Source organism: Centropristis striata, chromosome 22 (assembly GCF_030273125.1).
Source record: "Centropristis striata isolate RG_2023a ecotype Rhode Island chromosome 22, C.striata_1.0, whole genome shotgun sequence".
Lineage (NCBI taxonomy): Eukaryota > Metazoa > Chordata > Actinopteri > Perciformes > Serranidae > Centropristis > Centropristis striata.
The window spans coordinates 30,925,356-30,945,593 of record NC_081538.1 but is presented as its reverse complement, the minus strand read 5'-3'; the positions used below and the strand labels follow the sequence as shown (position 1 = coordinate 30,945,593).

The 20,238-nt window shown below is 41.1% G+C and overlaps 2 protein-coding genes across 2 annotated transcripts in view; one reads left to right on the top strand and one right to left on the bottom strand.

The window, feature by feature from the left end:
- Window positions 1-7,014, top strand: LOC131960686 (NLR family CARD domain-containing protein 3-like). Its single transcript, XM_059325951.1, has 8 exons — window positions 1-21; window positions 179-291; window positions 331-407; window positions 659-2,456; window positions 2,917-3,090; window positions 3,270-3,443; window positions 3,580-3,626; window positions 5,781-7,014. Exons 1-8 carry the CDS (start codon window positions 19-21, stop codon window positions 6,317-6,319), a joined length of 2,925 nt encoding a protein of 974 aa, XP_059181934.1. The 5' UTR covers window positions 1-18; the 3' UTR covers window positions 6,320-7,014.
- Window positions 7,015-9,608: 2,594 nt separating this feature from the next.
- ptprr (protein tyrosine phosphatase receptor type R) overlaps window positions 9,609-20,238 on the bottom strand; it is a 43,609-nt gene continuing 32,979 nt past the window's right edge. The window contains exons 11-17 of the mRNA XM_059325672.1: window positions 19,708-19,792; window positions 17,863-17,942; window positions 16,272-16,409; window positions 16,050-16,160; window positions 14,720-14,877; window positions 14,529-14,642; window positions 9,609-13,972 (exon numbers count right to left, since the gene is read on the bottom strand). Coding sequence (XP_059181655.1) covers window positions 13,879-13,972; window positions 14,529-14,642; window positions 14,720-14,877; window positions 16,050-16,160; window positions 16,272-16,409; window positions 17,863-17,942; window positions 19,708-19,792 — 780 coding nt within the window. The 3' untranslated portion in view covers window positions 9,609-13,878. The remainder of the gene's footprint in view (window positions 13,973-14,528; window positions 14,643-14,719; window positions 14,878-16,049; window positions 16,161-16,271; window positions 16,410-17,862; window positions 17,943-19,707; window positions 19,793-20,238) is intronic.

The window sequence follows — 20,238 nt, the reverse complement described above, 5'->3', positions numbered from 1 at the left end:
GATCTGGACTCCATATTTATGGTGTGTTTATGTACAAACAAACCTTTCACTATAAACTACAGATTAATGTTTATCTACCATTCATGGTGCTTCTCTGTTTGGACCAGCAGGCCTCAGACTGACAGATGAATGACATGTGAGCTTTTAACTAAATGTTCAATTTATCATTCTGTTCCAGTTGCTGGAGGAGAACATCATCACTTTTGTAAAGAACGAGCTGAAGAAGATCCAGAAAGTTCTGAGTCCAGATTACCCAGAATGCTTAGAGAGTCAGAGGGAGGATGAGGAGGTGTTGGAGGATGAGGATGAGGAGCAGAGGAGGAGCAACAGAGAGGAATTTCTGAAGATCACAATTAACTTCCTGAGAGGAATGAATCAGGAGGAGCTTGCTGACTGTCTAAAGAGCAGTAAGTGGATTTCTTTAAAATGTAACATGATGAAAGATAAAATGGAGGCAACATGGGCAAAGCTTATATTTATAATTGCTGAAGTAAATATGCTGCACACATCTGCATCAGATTAGAAGCTGTTTGTCCTCAATTTATGACCTGAATAAAATGGACTCAGGAGCAAAAACTACACAGACACAATTAAATGTTTAGATTCTCTGATTTTCTACAGGATTCTCTCGCTAATTTAATTTAATTTGTTCATTCAGGAACTTGTGCTCCAGTGTGCCAACGTAATCTGAAGTCTAACCTGAAGAAGAAGTTCCAGTGTGTGTTTGAGGGGATCTCTAAAGCAGGAAACCCAACCCTTCTGAATCAGATCTACACAGAGCTCTACATCACAGAGGGAGGGACTGCAGAGGTCAATGATGAACATGAGGTCAGACAGATTGAAACAGCATCCATGAAGCCAGGCAGACCAGAAACAACAATCAGACAAGAAGACATCTTTAAAGCCTCACCTGGAAGAGATGAACCAATCAGAACAGTGCTGACAAAGGGAGTGGCTGGCATTGGGAAAACAGTCTTAACACAGAAGTTCACTCTGGACTGGGCTGAAGACAAAACCAATCAGGAAATCCACTTCACATTTCCATTCACTTTCAGAGAGCTGAATATGCTGAAAGAGAAAAAGTTCAGCTTGGTAGAACTTGTTCATCACTTCTTTACTGAAACCAAAGAAGCAGGAATCTGCAGGTTTGAAGAGTTCCACGTTGTGTTGGTCTTTGACGGCCTGGATGAGTGTCGACTTCCTCTGGACTTCCACAACACTGAGATCCTGACTGATGTCACAGAGTCTACCTCAGTGGATGTGCTGCTGACAAACCTCATCAGGGGGAAACTGCTTCCCTCTGCCCGCCTCTGGATAACCACACGACCTGCAGCAGCCAATCAGATCCCTGCTGACTGTGTTGACATGGTGACAGAGGTCAGAGGATTCACTGACCCTCAGAAGGAGGAGTACTTCAGGAAGAGATTCAGAGAAGAGGAGCAGGCCGGCAGAATCATCTCCCACATCAAGACGTCGCGAAGCCTCCACATCATGTGCCACATCCCAGTCTTCTGCTGGATCTCTGCTGGAGTTCTGGAGGAGCTGATGAAAACCAGAAAGAGAGGAGAGCTGCCCAAGACCCTGACTGAGATGTACATCCACTTCCTGGTGGTTCAGACCAAAGTGAAGAACATCAAGTATGATGGAGGAGCTGAGACAGATCCACAGTGGAGTCCAGAGAGCAGGAAGATGATCGAGTCTCTGGGAAAACTGGCTTTTGATCAGCTGCAGAAAGGAAACCTGATCTTCTATGACGCAGACCTGACAGAGTGTGGCATCGATATCAGAGCAGCCTCAGTGTACTCAGGAGTGTTCACACAGGTCTTTAGAGAGGAGAGTGGACTGTACCAGGGCAGGGTGTTCTGCTTCGTCCATCTGAGTGTTCAGGAGTTTCTGGCTGCTCTTCATGTCTATCTGACCTTCATCAAGTCTGGAGTCAATCTGATGACAGAAGAACAATCAACCTCCTGGTGGTCTGAAGTGTTCGGGGGCAAATCAACCCGACTCTACCAGAGTGCTGTAGACAAGGCCTTACAGAGTCCAAACGGACACCTGGACTTGTTCCTCCGCTTCCTCCTGGGTCTTTCTCTGGAGACCAATCAGACTCTCCTCAGAGGCCTGCTGACACAGACAGGAAGTAGCTCACAGACCAACAAGAAAACATCCCAGTACATCAAGAAGAAGATCACAGAGGATCTGTCTCCCGAAAGAAGCATCAACCTGTTCCACTGTCTGAATGAACTGAATGATCGTTCTCTAGTGGAGGAGATCCAACAGTCCCTGACATCAGGAAGTCTCTCCACAGATGAACTGTCTCCTGCTCAGTGGTCAGCTCTGGTCTTCATCTTACTGTCATCAGAAACAGATCTGGAAGTGTTTGACCTCAAGAAATACTCTGCTTCAGAGAAGGCTCTTCTGAGGCTGCTGCCAGTGGTCAAAGCCTCCAACAAAGCTCTGTAGGTGAACACATCACGATCCAGATTAAATGTAGTTTCTATTGTTTGTGTTTGTTTTTTCATGTTTTGCTGATTCTTCTCCAGGCTGGGTGGCTGTAACCTCTCAGAGAGAAGCTGTGAAGCTCTGTCCTCAGTCCTCAGCTCCCAGTCCTCTAGTCTGAGAGACCTGGACCTGAGTAACAACGACCTGCAGGATTCAGGAGTGAAGCATTTTTCTTCTGGACTGAAGAGTCCAGACTGCAGACTGGAAACTCTCAGGTCAGAATTACTTGTTAATTAACTAATATTTTTTTCTTTTTCGAAGCAAACCCACTATGTTTACAGCTGTCTGTTTTTTATTTCCATTAGTGTCTGAGACTGTTATAATTAAGAACATCTAGCATGGAAATACTCTTATTTTAGGGAGTTTACATGTTGACCGTGTGTGTGTGTGTGTGTGTGTGTGTGTGTGTGTGTGTAGTGTGTCAGGCTGTAACCTGACAGAGAGAAGCTGTGAAGCTCTGTCCTCAGTCCTCAGCTCCCAATCCTCTAGTCTGAGAGACCTGGACCTGAGTAACAACGACCTGCAGGATTCAGGAGTGAAGCGTTTTTCTGCTGGACTGAAGAGTCCACACTGCAGACTGGAAACTCTCAGGTCAGAATTAAACTGTTTTTAGGAGTAAACCCACTATGTTAACACCTGTCCGGTTTTTATTTCCATTAGTGTCTGAGACCGTTATAATTAAGAACATCTAGCAAGGAAATACTTTAATTTTAGAGAGTTTACATGTTGACCGTGTGTGTGTGTGTGTGTGTGTGTGTGTGTGTGTTTAGTCTGTCAGGCTGTATGATCTCAGAGGAAGGTTGTATTTCTCTGGCCTCAGCTCTGAGCTCCAACCCCTCCCATCTGAGAGAGCTGGACCTGAGTTACAATCATCCAGGAGACTCAGGAGAGAAACTTCTGTCTGCTGGACTAAAGGATCCACACTGGAAACTGGAGACTCTCAGGTATGGACAGACAGACAGGTGGACATTCAGGTATAGACAGACAGCAGCTCTCAGTGTGTCTCTGTCTCTAACTGAGTGTCTCTGGTTGATGTTGATGGTGAAATGAAGTTGATTGTGACTGTGTCTCTTCTTGCAGGGTGGACCATGGTGGACTGCAGACACTGAGACCTGGTGTGAGGAAGTGTGAGTGTGTTTCAGCTTTATTCATCAGAACTCAGCTGCACATGTTACAGCACATTTAGACTTTTTATTGACTGAAGTTGGATGATGAATTTCTCCAGTTTCAATCAGGTTTCAGCTTCTGTTTTCAGTCAGTGTGGCTGGAAAGATGTTAGAATTCAATCAATCCATTTCAAATCCACCAACACAAAGAAAGTGAACACAGTGATCCAACAAAACTAATACATACATTTAATGAAGAATGGAGCCAACAGAAAGCTGACTGTGTTTCTTCTTCTCTTGACTCTCACTGATTTTATACAAGAGTTTTGTTGCCTTCAGGTGCTGCTTGTAAACTTCACAAGTTTGACAGATAAAAGTTGTTGTGTTCCTTTAATATTCTTCTCTTGATGTTTTTAATACATCAGTGTTCAAAAACATACAAGTCATAAACAAAGCAGGACATAAATAATGTGAACAGATGTTTAGAAGTTGAATAAAGTGAGTTGAGGTGGATTTGCCTTCCAGTTCCTCCCTGACTGGGAGACCTGAGACCAGATGTACGACACATACGCACAAGAAAACAGTGGGCCTCATTCACCAATATCTTCTAAAGAATCTTCTTAGATCCTTTCTTAAGTGCTTCTTAAGAAGGTTTCTAAGAAGACCCTACGTCAGATTCATCAACGTGTTCTTAAGCCGCTGAATTGTTCGCAGCCATGTTCTTAAATTGATGAATGCCATCTCCTCGTAAACTGAGCGGGCGTGCCAGGTGAGTCTAATTAACATAGGATTAGCATAGGTAACCGCCCATTAATGCCCATAAAAGGGCCCATAAAAAGGAGTGCAGGGCCGCCACACAGAGGAAACAGCAACAGAATGCCTAAAGAAAAGCGTAAATCCCTTGGACCGCAGGTAAAAAGAAAGGAGATCACTTGGAGGAAGAACATTATATTTAGCAGCCTTAGTGCAGGTTGCAACAACGCAAACAATTTATTTTCTGGAATAATACCTTTTATGTATATATATATATATATATATATATATATATATACATATATATATACATATATAACATGTGTGGCAGGAGTTTACCATAGTGTGTAAGCTCAAAATATGTCTTTAATATTGGACTGAGGGGTTGCAACCTTGGCTTGATTTTATTTTTAATTTTATTTATCACATATGAAATCCTGCAGAGGCAACCTGCAACAGAACCAGAACAGACAGAGCCTCCTGCAGCAGTAATATATCTGCCATTGTTTTGTAGCCGTGGATGGAGAAATGCCACCTATAAACAGGGTGGTATCACTAATGGACGGCATGATTTCCAATTTACTTGATTCATGTTAAAGCGTTGGCACATTTAATTTAATTAAAATGAAAAATGCAAAAAAAGAAATTAATAAATAAATAAATTCATAAATATGAGGGAAATGTCACTGTAATGTATTTTATTGAACTTAACAAAAGAAGACAACTCAACCAGGCCAACATGTCAGCACTGAAATGTGCTTAAGACTCCTGAGTGTTGGTAGGATTTGTTCTTACCTAAGAAAAATCCTGGATAAGAAAAAAATTCATGAATGCCACAATCTACGTAAAATCTTCGTGAGTAGGGCTTAAGAACAAATTTGTTCTTAAGAACGGTTCGTGAATGAGGCCCATTGTGTTTGCATATTTGTGTGTTGAGTTTTTTGCATCTGGCCCCTGGTGGATGAAAAGCACCTTAAAGCCAGTTGGTGGAGCCACAGCCCTCTGATATTCATTTAAAAATCCAGACTGTGGTGAAAGTTTTCTGTAGCAGTGGACAGTTTGACATTTGATGATCAAAGATCTGAACTTTGTGCTGAATGTGACTCTTTGGTGGAGCTAATAACAGTTTAATAAAGCAGATGGTTCAGAGCTGCTTTGTGCTGCAGTGGAAGATGATGTGTCACTTTTATTAGTGAGACTTTATTCACTACGTGTGTTTATTGATGTGGATCTCCATCAGCTGTCATCCTCGAGTCCACACGAGGAAAAACACACAATATTACTGACATGTTGACTCTCATGTTAACTTACTGTTACACTGTGAACCTTTGAATGGTTTTCTTTCAGTTATTGTCAGTAAAGTTGTTAATGAATCATCAGATGATAACCTGCAGCTGTTTTGTGTCTTGTTCTCTCCATCAGATGTCTGTGAACTGGAACTGGACACAAACACAGTACACAGAAAACTCAAACTGTCTCACAACAACAGGAAGGTGACAGGTGTGATAAAGGATCAGGCATATCCTGATCATCCAGACAGGTTTGACTACTGGCCTCAGCTGCTGTGTAGAATTGGTCTGACTGGTCGCTGTTACTGGGAGGTCGAGTGGAGAGGAGTAGTTTCTATATCAGTGAGTTACAGAGGAATCAGGAGGAGAGGACGCAGTGAAGACTGTTGGTTTGGAGGGAATGATCAGTCCTGGAGTCTGTGGTGCTCTAATGGTCGTTACTCTGTCAGCCACAATAACAGAAGAACAGAACTCTCCTCCTCCTCCTCCTCCTCTGGTAGAGTAGCAGTGTATGTGGACTGTCCTGCTGGCTCTCTGTCCTTCTACACAGTCTCCTCTGACTCTCTGATCCACCTCCACACCTTCAACACCACATTCACTCAACCTCATTATCCTGGGTTTGGGGTCTGGTCCTCTGGTTCCTCAGTGTCTCTGTGTCCTCTGCAGGTCTGAGAGTCTCTCCTGTGGACAGAAACTCTGCTGACTGAAATCAAAGTTCAGTCTGTTCACCATCACTCACACTCTGCACTGTGAAGCAGATCTGTCTCAGACTCAAACACAAAACATTCATTTGTCTGATTTCATCTCTTTGCTGATCAACATGTTTCACTAGAAAAACTTCCTGATGTGTAACATCTGCCTCCTCCCTGGTGCTGTGATTAAAAGTGACTCTGTGGGACACACTGTATAAACAATGTAAAGTGTATCTGTGTCCATGTACACATGCTGTAATAAACTTTCATTAAATTGTATGTGTTTTTAGGGAAAGTGCAGAAAGCTTTGTGAAGCTTTGAGGCTTCAGACTCAGCAGCAGCACAGTGACATCTGCTGGTTTATAAACCTCACAGCAGCGTAAATATTTACAGAAAAATTATATTTTTAGTAACATTTTTTAAATCCCATGTCTTTTACTCTTACATGTCTTTTATAGTCTATTGATGCATTTTGCACCCTGTGGACACCTTCGTGGCAAAAATGTACATGCATAAATAAACTGATATTAAATCCCCATACATCAATATTTCTGCCTTTTTTCATAAATCTCTTAAACAACTCCAATTTTGCCCAAAACTACTAAACATTCAATAATTTTCAGGATTTGAACCTTTAAAATGCCAGTTTATATATTTGAATTATTTCATAATTTCTTCCGGAAGTCATAGCCTACTATATGTTCGTGCATGTCAAAATTTTTTTTTTTTAGATGCCCCGATACATAGTCTGTTGATACGTGTAGTAGGGTGGCTTTTCCTGAAATCACAAGAAAAAAAACACATTTTGAGATGTCTAAAATTTGGAAAAAAAGTTAAATGCCCCGATACTCTAAAAATGGTATCATAATGGTCTTTTGATACTTGAAGTAGGTCTGCTTTTCCTGAAATCACAAAAAAACCCTCCTCATTTTAAGATGTCCAAAATTTGAAAAAAAATCATACAATAGCATGTCAAAATTTTTGGGGACCAAGTTGCAAAAATTTTTAAATGCCCTGATACTCTAAAAAATGTCTTTTTATGGTCTGTTGATACGTGTAGTAGGCTTGATTTTCCCAAAATTCCCCCCAAAAACCTCCACATTTTAAGATGTCCAAAATTAAAATAAAAGGTCATACTATAGAATTTTTACATTTTTGTTGGAAAAAGTAAAGAATGATTCAAATGGCCAGATACTCTCAAAATGGTCTTATTATGGTGTTTTGAGGGTTGCATTTCCCGAAATTACAAAAAAAACAAAAACATTTTAAGATGTCCAAAATTTGAAAACAAAAAAAAGTCATTATTTTTTTGTTGGGAAAAAGTCACTAAATTATTGAATCCCCCGATACTCTCAAAATGGTCTCATTATGGTCTGTTGATACGTGTAGAAGGATGGCTTTTCCCAAAATAAAATATAAAAAATACCATGTTTTGAGATGTCCAGCATTTGATTAAAAAAAGTCATACTATAGCATGTGGAAATTTTGGGGCAAAAAGTCGCACATTTTTTAAATGCCCCGATACTCTCAAAATGGTCTTATTACTGTTATTACGCGCTCACAGAGAGATGATTGTGAATGTGCCTCAGGTCTCGGAGGAGGACGGAGAGGTGGGTCGGGGTTTAGACCAGGGTGGGAATTTCACGTTGCCCCGCACTTTGGCCTTGATGCCCTGTGAAAAAATGTTCAATTTACGGCCAAGGTGGCCTTAGCGCCCCTGTCAAAGTTCCAGTATAAACACAACACTAGTGACTCAGTGGGCTGATGGAATTATACAGCCATCCTATTGGTCAAACCCCGACCCACTCTCCTCCTTCAGACATGCATCAACACATGGCTCATTGAATATTCAAATGAGCCATGTGTTGATGCAGCACAGGTAAGCTAGCGGGACAAGCTGTTTTGATATGTTGTAACTGAAGTATGTGGTAGTATTTGACAGAACTTAACATTTACGTTTTTATAGAAAGTACTATTGATAGGTAATTACCATTGTATTTGCCTATTTAAAGTCGACTCGTTAACGTTACATTTTTGCATCATGAAAACTAGCATAGCTAGCTAGTTGGGATAGCGCTAACGTCTTCCCTACCTCAGGGACAAGGGCTCGACATTTAGCTGATGTAGATTCCACCTCAGCAGGTTCCTTTTTATGGCAGGAGGAGGCATTTCTCTTTCCTTACTCTTAGATGAACTCAGGCAGGAGATTCATTTTGCCATCTTTTCAAAACAGGTTCATTTGTCATTTTCCTACAAGGTTCTTTCTAATATATTTAATATGTTGTGCACTGTTCTGTGTCAGGAGAAAGTGTATCTGATACTTCTGTGTTTAGATCACAGTGGTGGCTGTTGTCTTTCTCTACCAGTATTTGTCTGAACCTTCTCACTTCTATGGCCAGACTCTAACACTGACTGACTGACTGACTGACTGTCTGTCTCTCTCGCTCTCTCAAAACAAATGTTTTAATACATAATTAGTGTTTCTTGGTGAATGAGAATGTTAAAGTATTAATCTGAAAGGTAAAACCAACATAATTTAACCAAACGGCCTTTGTGCCCTTAAAAGAAATGTGAACGGGAAGGCCAAATGGCCTTGACCCTAAAATTACGAAATTCCAAGCCTGGTTTAGACTGACTGACGGGTGACAAACACTCTGCTGAACAGGGGCAACACAACGCAAAATAACTTATTATTATCATTATTAATATTATTAATAGTGTAAATATAGTTTCAGTAGCTTGAAATGTGACGTTAGTGCAGCACATGAGACTCTGGAGCCGCTACAGTCTAGTCATTAATGAAACCCTTACGTCACCACGGCAACAAGTAGGAATGTTGCCAATATCATCATATGCATTTTTTTTACTGAAAAAAGTTATACCGGTATAATCGTTGACGATACAATATGGCACACCACTAATTAGTTGATGGATTTATAATTCTTATAGCTCCCTAATGTAGCATTAAACTGGATCAGTCTTTTAGCCACTTTAAGATCATAGTTTTGGTTTTTAGACTCACAAGCCAAAACAAAACTACTTTGTATAACATTTTGAGCTCATGCTTCAGTGGCAGAACATGACAAGAGCTGATGGTTTCTGTTGTTTCACTGTGTACTTTAAGAACTACATTTCATATTTTCACTTTCTTAAAGTATCAAGTACAACGTTTTTGTACAATTATTTGGTGTTCTCAACAGGCCACACACGAGTCAGTGAGTCGAAGACAACACGAGTCAGTGAGTAAGTCAGAGTCAAGACAAGACGAGTCAGAGCTCCGTAGTTTTTATGTCCAGTGTTTATGTACAGATTACAGGGAACAATATATATGTAGATAGAGTAGATAGAGAGGTTACAGCACTACTCGTTGGCTAATGTTCCAGACTAGTACAACATTCAAGTTGATTAGTAATACAGTTAAAAACCAGGTAACGTACCTACACTAATTATCATCAGGTGTACTCTGACTGAGCTGTAATACCCACACAGCCGGAGCTTAAAGGGACACTAGCAGGTTTTTAATATTTTAATGTGCTAGTTCTGTCCTTTACAGCAGTTAGAAATGGATGTTTAGATGAAATTTAATTTAATTTTTCCATCTAACCAACACTGTCTGGTTGAATAAAAGTTAACTGGCATATATAAAAGTTTGAAATAAAGTAACAGTAGTTAGATATTTCAACAACACTCTCATTACGATAGTGGTTGATTGCAAATTCTATTAAAAGTGCACCATTTAGTTCCACATCACAGAAGAAACTTTAATGCTTACAGTAACGAATCTTCTTTCTGAATAACCAGTAGAAACTATGAGAACTGTAAAATAAAACCTTAGCCTTAAACCTAACAGCATAAATGCAATACAATTAAAGTGAATACAGGACATGTGTTCAGACTAAAATTGAACATGTGTAGTGTCCCTTTAAGCTCCATGAACAGTCAACAACGATAAAGTACAGGACATGAACCACCAGCTACTGTACAGACACAATACTACGTCAGAGGCAGTGTGTTGTACCCGCTGCTGCAGTGGGTATGGAGGTTGGGCTCAACTCGCTTCACTTCAGTCAACTCAAGCAGGAAATAACGTCAATATCTCCCTTCAATGCCAGGTTTTTAACCATTTTGAGCTTGAAATCAATCCTGAATTGACTGAAGTGAGAACTGGGTTGATGATGGTCCCATGGAGGCATGTTGGACAAAGAGACACTGGTCCAACGTCTCTTGATTGTATCACAAGAAAAAAGGAATAAATAAAAAATAATTTGGTACATAGAAAAAGAAGAGTATTCAAAGTTTATCTCGTTTATTGTTCATCAGCGGTCCCAATGGTCTAAACGATCCCAACAGTCCCAAAAGTTTCAATGATCCCAATGGTTCCATTGTTCCCAATGATCCCAATGGTCCCAACAGTTCCAATGATCCAAACAGTTCCAATGGTTCAGAAGATCCCATTGGTCCCAACAGTTCCAATGATCCCCTTGATTCAAATGGTTCCAACAGTTCAAGCGATTCCCATTGATTCCAATGGTCCCAAAAGTGCCAATGGGTCCAACGATCCCAGTCATCCTAACGATTACGGTTTTAGCAGCAAGATCTCTGTGTTAGTTTGTGGTCCATGGATTAGAAATGTTACTGCCCACATTAGGTTTAAAAGCACTTTAACATGTACTGCACAATGGTATCCCATTCACACAAATTAGATGTAAAATGTTACTGTTCTTCGTCACTGGCATTACAGCAGAAACCTCAGATCTCTAAAGCAAGTCAACACTCCAGGAACTGACACAACCAACCCTGAATGTTCATTTTTGTTTTGCATTTTATTCCAAAACATGTTTGACTTCTAAACACTGAACTTGACATTTGATCTCCATTGCACTGGCACTGAAATCGTTTCATAGATCACTATTTTGATTTTTTTTAAAGCTGTAACAATGTAAAATAATCAGAAGACATTTGAAGAAAAAAAAGAGGAACATAGTTTTATTCACAACAAGTTTAGCTCTCAGTTTGTAATGTTTCTTCTTCCAATGTTTGAATTGCTGCTCTATCATTACAATATGGAGCCTTGATAGGGGATACATGTTTAAACGTTAAAATTTAACTGTTAATTCCATGTAGTTCCTGTTGAGTTGGGGGTTTAGAGATGATGAGGTTTGTACTCCCCGAATAGCTTCCATGCGAGTCGACAAATGGCTGATAGCTGCTAAAACACTTCAAAAACATGTAAAAACTGTATAAAAATAAAGTTATTACTTTGATGCACCAAGAAAAATAACATACTCACTAGATAACAATTTACAACAGCACATCGATGAGATGACTGCACCATTAAATTATTTCACATTTTTGGTATAAAGCAACGTGTCACACAACAACAAGGGGAATTGTCGATGCAAGAAGGTTAAAAACTAAACAGAGTGTAAACTCTGAGACTAAGCAGCACAACATTTCTCAGAAAACTTTATAATTTGTCTGAGTGTTGAACACTTTGGCTAAAATAAAGATACATTTAAAAAATGGATCAAATATATTGTGACTGAAAGCAATTAAACACTTCGAGCTAGCTTCTGCTCCACTAGCCTCCATTTCTTTGTGTTTTACAAATATTTTATTAATTATTAATCTGAAACTTAATGATGGGGCATTGAGTCCATGTTCTTTATAAGATAGTATAAAAAGAATCGCTGAAACAAACAAATTACCCTTTAACAAGCTTTGTTTAGCAGTGGAATACTAGATTTAATTGGTTTTAACAAAATATTGCGTTAGCATAGCGGGCTAATAATAGCATGAGCTTATAGGTTAGCATCTATTTATTGACATTAAAGCAAACGCTGAACTACTGAAGCTAGAATTAGCCTCTATGAGATTGCTGTACTATGAGAACTAGCTTAGCAGGAGCTTATTTGTCATAACATTGGTTTGTTAGCTTTTAGCATGTGAGCTATGGCTGGACGTTCGCCCCAATTGTGACTTCGGCACTCCGTAAGTTACCGAGCTGCTTTAAAATGTACCGCCAGCAGCGCAGTCTGTGGAAATTATTAAGTTCTGTTTGTTTGTTGTACTTGATAACAAATCAATAGGGGTTTATATATTGTATTAGACAGAAATTGGCTCAACGATTCAACACTGTCTGCTTAAACACGTCAGCAGGTTTCAGGTTACTTGACCTGAAAGTTACTGACACATTTAGTGTTTCTGGGAAGTTTTGGCTCCGTCTACACGTATCCAGATATTTTTTAAAACAGTTTAGAAAAAATAATTGCCCACACGAACTTCATTTGTAAGGAAAAAACTATTCCAAATGTTGCCAATAAAGGTGAAATCAATGTGTCGTCAAATACCAGAGAAAAATTGTCCGAAACCATAATTTCTGGTGGACTTTAACAGTCCTGATGGTTCCAATGACCCCAACAGTCCTGATGGTTCCAATGATCCCAACAGTCCTGATGGTTCCAATGACCCCAACAGTCCTGATGGTTCCAATGACTCCAAGAGTCCTGATGGTTCCAATGACCCCAACAGTCCTGATGGTTCCAATGACTCCAAGAGTCCTGATGGTTCCAATGATCCCAACAGTCCTGATGGTTCCAATGACCCCAATAGTCCTGATGGTTCCAATGACCTCATCAGTCCTGATGGTTCCAATGACCCCAACAGTCCTGATGGTTCCAATGACCCCAACAGTCCTGATGGTTCCAATGACCCCAACAGTTCTGATGGTTCCAATGATCCCAACAGTTTTCAGTGGTCCCAAATGGTAGATAACCCACAAAACGAGAGACATGGGGAGCACAAATGTGCCAGTTTGTGATTAAATTGGATTATTTGAACAGTTTTAACCATCCTCCTAAATGTTTTCATCTTAAAAGCACACGTACTCCTCTGGAAATGTAGTAGAGTAGAGCCCTGCTAAGTACTACAATTAAGATTTCAACTAAATTAGACGGATTAGTGCCAACAAAACCTGAAGAGACCAATAGACTGCAATTGTTGTTATGGATTCTTCTCCAAAACTGTAATTTTGTAACGTACGGAGTGCGGGCGTCACAGAAGCCGCGAGGCTGGAAGAGTTGGTTGGTTTAGTAGATTAACCAAAAGGTGCAACCAGCTAACAGTCGTTTTCCAGTATCCTCTCTTATAAGAACACCACGATATACAAAATAATTTTAAAATTCTATAATAAGACACAGAAACACAACAGTGTTATTGAACAACGTACCATCGAGTTCAGTCAAAACTATTTCTACGTCTCCATGACAGAAAAGAGGTAACAGGACAGTCTGGTTAGTTAAAAACACGATCCCACACTCAGTTAAAGAGTCTTTGGAACTCCAGTCTCCAGCAACACATGAAGAAGAAACACCAGAGAAGAAGAAGAACGGATACATTCCTTCTTCCCTTCAGCAGGCTCCGCCCACAGCAGTCCTCCCTGGTTGTCAGTCAAAGACCTCTTTCAGAGATCATACCTGCAATAAGGACTCGTCCATGTCAGCAAACTTCAGTCGACGCCTCCCGTGAGGTGGAGCGTCCTCATTGGCCGGTTTCTGCAGAGAGGCGGGCCTCGTACAGGCTCAAGGCGTGATGGACGAACTCGTACTGCTCACCTGTCTGGATCATACCTCCTCTGCACACACACAGATTATTAGTTATTTTTATGGTGACATTTCAAGAGAACAACACAAACATTTGGATTCTTGAAATTAAGATTATGCATACAGTTTAACTTATTTTCATACCATTACACCTTGAGTGTGAAAATTACAAATTCCTCTCAGCTCTGTGTAAACAGCCTCTCCTGTACTCTCCCCTCTGCTCTGTGTAAACAGCCTCTCCTGTCCTCTCCTCTCTGCTCTGTGTAAACAGCCTCTCCTGTCCTCTCCTCTCTGCTCTGTGTAAACAGCCTCTCCTGTCCTCTCCTCTCAGCTCTGTGTAAACAGGATCTGGTTTATTTTAAGTGACACATGGAGAATAAAGAGATTCTGACACTAATATCAACATTTAACACAAGTAACGGTCACTTTTTATAGCGGAAACTATCGTAACTGATGATCAGTTCAAGAATCGTCGGAAAGTTCAAACTCTGACGATAATGCCTGTTTTCACAGCTTCTCTCTATGATAAAGAGTATTTTTACAGTTGAAGTATTAGTGTGTGTGTGTGTGTGTGTGTGTGTGTGTTACCTGTCGGCTCGGAGGCGGCAGGTGATGCTCAGAACATCAACGACTCCCTCCAGCTGCAGCTGTCGGCAGCCTATCGTCGTGGCGACGAAGCAGCCCGTCCGACCGATCCCGGCGCTGCGAAGCAGAGGAGCGTGGGTAATGGAGTCATTTCTAACACATTTGTCACCAGTAGAGACGTTTCCTCTGGTTACCTGCAGTGGACGATGACGGGGCCGAGGGCGGCGGCCGCCCGCCGGTCCGCCTCCACCTCCTCCATCAGCTGCAGCAGCGGCATGGTGGAGTCGGGGGTTTTGTGGTCGGGCCACGACGTGTACCAGTAATGCTGCAGCACGCGGGTTTGATTCCCACACTGCACACCAGACACAAGAACATGGTTCACCCTCTGGCGGTCTGAGCCTATTTTGGCCATTTTTGAATACTTTTGACAGTTATTTTCTCACTTTAACCTACTTTATCAACACATTGAGCCCAAAAATCATGAAATCCAAGTTGAAGAATGATACTATTTACTACAATAAAACAACAAATATGCTCAATGAACTGTTTTGGAACTTGAAAATGTAAACATAGGATACAAAAATTAACATAAAAAGGTAAAAATTTAAATATAATAAAACTATACAAAAAAAGTCCCATAAAACATGTATATTTATAGCAGTGGCGGTTCTACCCAGGGACCTCCAGGGGCCACTGCCCCTGTGAAGAAGCCTTTGGCCCCTGCTGTGGCCTCTGTGTCAAATTAATAATAAAATCATCAATTTATAACGATGAACAATGGAACAATTCTAACCAATTTTTTGTTCAAACAATATCTCATTGTACACAAAAGGAACCCAGAATGTGAACATTGTATAATAGTTTAATTGTGCAATAAAATATTGTGTGTATATATATATATATATATAAAATTCTGACTGTACTGCACTTTCAAAATAAAAAAAAGTGATTGTGCACAAAAATGAGAAATGTCATTGTCATACAAAAAAACCTGTTATTGTTGGTAAATCTCATTATTTAAATCAATGTATTTGTATCTTCCAAATGTACTTAAATGAGATGTTTAAATAAGCTAAAATAAAGATTTTGAATGCTTAAATATCATCTTTGCCATTTTTTAATTTGCTAATGTGCCGCTGTGATTAAACACTGGCCCCTCCTTGGCCCCCACAGTAACACTGGTCTAGAACCGCCACTGATTTATAGGCTTTTTTTCCTTGTTAGCTTCAAAACAAACTATGTGCAAAATGACACAGAGAGCTCCACCAACGCTCAAATATTTCTGTACTATCAAATTAAAACGATCATATCTTTGGTTTTACATTACCTAGGAATGTCAAACAAAAACTGGGAGAAAGTTTCAGGTCTGAACTTTGGAGTGAAGTTGATAGCAGAGCTCCATGTCACCTGGTTTTTTTGTTGATCTGATCAGGACGCCACCATCATAGACCCCAGAGGGTTAAACTGTGTCACAAACACAAACTACAAACATGGAGGCTTCCATAAATATAAAGGTGTGTGTACTTTGAGTGTGAGGCTGCGGGTGGTGAAGTGTTCACACTCTCTGACGTTGTTCACCAGAACTTCCACCTTCCCGTAGATCCCTCTCTTCTCCGGCCAGTACAGGACGCACTTCTGCTCACAAACACAGCAGAGAACACATCAGAGCTGAAGTAACGTCCAGCTCCTGCTTGAGTTTTTATTATTAATTAGTCCTGATTCAATGACTCGTCGTATTTTAATCACCTCGTTCTTCTCCTTCAGCTTGGTGATCATGACGATGACGGGCGCCTCCTCCTGCCACGCCATCAGCCAGAAGTCGTTCACCGTGTTCACCATTGGGCCCTGCGTGGCGATGAACGCCTTCTCCTCGCCATGGTAACCCTGAGACCAGAGCCAATCAGAGGACAGGGTCAGCAGGTTTCACGCAGTACAACATCTATAGATAACAGGTGGTGTTTTCAACATATTGACCAACATGAACATACGTGCTGAGAATATAAAACCTCAAAAAGGTTTTCTTAAAGTGTCCTATTAATTTTTTGTTGCTCTTTGTACATTCTCCTCTCTGTGTCCTATAGAATTATTAACTTACAAGTAAATTCTCAAAGAAGCCCGGCTGGAGACGCGAACAAAGTTAGAGACAAGAGAGACGATGAAAGTGCAAACAACGCAAAAAATGTGTTGAGCTAGCGTTGCTTTATTTCAACCTAGCTAGCAAGCTAATACAAATGAAACATCTTCACACAGAACAGCTTTTAAAAAAAGATTGGGACTTCTTCTCCTCCTCCTCTTTTCTTCTCTTTAGATACTGAGCACTGGAGAGCTTTGACGGTGTTTCATCTTGAAGATTTATCAAAACATAACGTGTCACTGGACCTGACCTCTGAGACAGGATCTGACCGTCTAAAGGGGGGCCGATCTGACCGTCTAAAGGGGGGCCGATCCGACCGTCTAAAGGGGGCCGATCTGACCGTCTAAAGGGGGCCGATCTGACCGTCTAAAGGGGGGCCGATCTGACCGTCTAAAGGGGGGCAATCTGACCGTCTAAAGGGGGCCGATCTGACCGTCTAAAGGGGGGCAATCTGACCGTCTAAAGGGGGCCGATCTGACCGTCTAAAGGGGGGCCGATCTGACCGTCTAAAGGGGGGCAATCTGACCGTCTAAAGGGGGGCGATCTGACCGTCTAAAGGGGGGCAATCTGACCGTCTAAAGGGGGCCGATCTGACCGTCTAAAGGGGGGCGATCTGACCGTCTAAAGGGGGCCGATCCGACCGTCTAAAGGGGGGCGATCTGACCGTTTAAAGGGGGCCGATCTGACCGTCTAAAGGGGGCCGATCTGACCGTCTAAAGGGGGGCGATCTGACCGTCTAAAGGGGGCCGATCTGACCGTCTAAAGGGGGGGCCGATCTGACCGTCTAAAGGGGGGCCGATCTGACCGTCTAAAGGGGGGGCCGATCTGACCGTCTAAAGGGGGCCGATCTGACCGTCTAAAGGGGGGCGATCTGACCGTCTAAAGGGGGCCGATCTGACCGTCTAAAGGGGGGGCCGATCTGACCGTCTAAAGGGGGGCGATCTGACCGTCTAAAGGGGGGCGATCTGACCGTCTAAAGGGGGCCGATCTGACCGTCTAAAGGGGGGGCCGATCTGACCGTCTAAAGGGGGCCGATCTGACCGTCTAAAGGGGGGCGATTTAGTGTTTTTATCTTGTTTTGAAACCTTTTTTTTGCAGTGTGAGCACTAAACAACTGAGAAGAGGCAGAGAAATGGAGATAACCAGCTAAATGTTGTGTGACCTGATGAATGATGAGGTGGTGAAGCTGCAGCTGAGACTCACTCTGATGTAGTTGGCGTTGATGTAGGAGCCCAGCAGGTCGTTGCTGCTCTTTGACTTCAGGATCACTCTGGAATGAGGATCTGAGGAAGACGAGACGGGACATGACGAGGTAGAAACAGAGGGAAGAAAACAGAAAAGAAAAGAAAATTTAGATCTGACTTGGTATCAAGCAACGTTATAATAGTTTTGGATTTTTTTGATACTCTTTATTTAGTGTTTTTAGATTAAAATGAGACAAGTAAACATCAAACTACAAAAAATGGTCAAAATAAACAACAAAAGTTTAGTGACTAAATAAGTAGATAAAAAATAAATAGACCAAACCACGAGATGACGTCCTCAAATCTCTTGCTTTGTCCACAAACCAAAGAGATATTCAGTTTATTGTCATAAAGGAACAAAGAAACCAGAAATATTCACATTGAAGAAGCTGAAATCAGAGAATTTGGACTTATTGTCTTTAAAAAACTGCTCAAACCAATTATCATATTATCAAAATAGTTGGCGATTAATTTAATAATCGATTAATCGAATAATTGTTGCAGCTCTAATAATTCGACATATTTTGGGGGTAATTTTACATCTTTTTTGGGTAATTTTACATATTTTTTGGGGTAAATTTACATATTTTTTGGGGTAATTTTACATTTTTTTTTGGGTAAATGCCTAGTTTTAATTAGTTGGTTTTTTTTGTAATGGGGTATTTGTGGGGGGGGGTTTAAAAAAAAAAAAAGCCTTTATTTCCTTTTATTATCCATCTCCGGCCCAACAAGGTGATTAACTCTCGCAGCTCCGGGTGTTTTGAGTTTTGGTTCGAGTGAAATGCTGAACTTTCTGAAGGCGATCGACGGATGTAGTACCTTGAAGAACAAAAACGAGCCTATTTTTCCGACTTTTTTCTCATAAATGCTACTTTTTTATCTCGTAGATTTGCCACTTAAATCTCATAAACCTTTGACTTTTTTCCCTCGCAATTTTTTTCATAATTGGCCCGAACACGCCGTCGTAGTTTTGTAACCACACAATACAGTTTCACTTCTTTGTTTTGTTTTTTTAACCTTTTTCTTTCAGTTAGGGAAAATAAGAGATGAGGACCGTTTTGGGATGGTGACTGTTACCTAGCAACAACTAAATAATTACACAGACACACAAACACAGACACACACACACACACACACACACACACACACACACACACACACACACAGACACACACAGACACACACACACACACACACAGACAGACAGACACACACACACACACACACACACACAGACACACACAGACAGACACAGACAGACAGACACACACACACACACACACACACACACACACACACACAGACACACACAGACACACACACCCACAGACAGACACACACACACACAGACAGACAGACACAGACAGACAGACAGACAGACACACACACACACACACACACACACAGACACACAGACACACACACACACACACAGACACACAGACACACAGACACACACACACACACACACACACACACAGACACACAGACACAGACACACACACACACAGACACACACACACACACACACACACACACATAGACACACACACACACACACACACACAGACAGACACAGACAGGCACACACACACACACACAGACACACACACACACACACACACACACACACACACAGACACACACAGACACACACACACACACACAGACACACACACAGACACAGACACACACAGACACAGACACACACAGACACACAGACACACACACACACACACACACACACACACACAAACACAGACACACACACACACACACACACACACAAACACAGAGTACTCACTGGGCAGGATGGTCTTGTATCTGTTCTTGGTCCCGTGGTTCGGAATATCGAGCTCCTTAGGATCAATAAAATTCATTGGAATTTCCTGAAATTGGAAATGTTAAAAATGAGGAAAAAATAAAATAAAATAATCCTGCAGCTGGCAGGTAATACTAACTATGGTTCAAATTACTAAAATTAATTTTCAATATCGTTTCTTTTATCCAAAATCGATACTGTACTGTGCTTTTGACATTTTTTTATTTTAAATAAGTCAAACTGAAACTGGAAACAAAGAACTTTCCTTGAGAAAATATAGTCTGTAAATAAAGTTGTATACACATATTCTTTGCTGAATATATTTTTTTTTAAATTGGAAAAAATATAATCTATACATAAACACTTTTCCAAGTGCCCACAAAGTGTCCTGACTGATGTAAAAAAAACACCAAAAAAAAAAGTTTCATCCACATAATGTAGTGTTGTCCTGTTTCCAGCCTCTCCTGTCCTCTCCTCTCTGCTCTGTGTAAACAGCCTCTCCTGTCCTCTCCT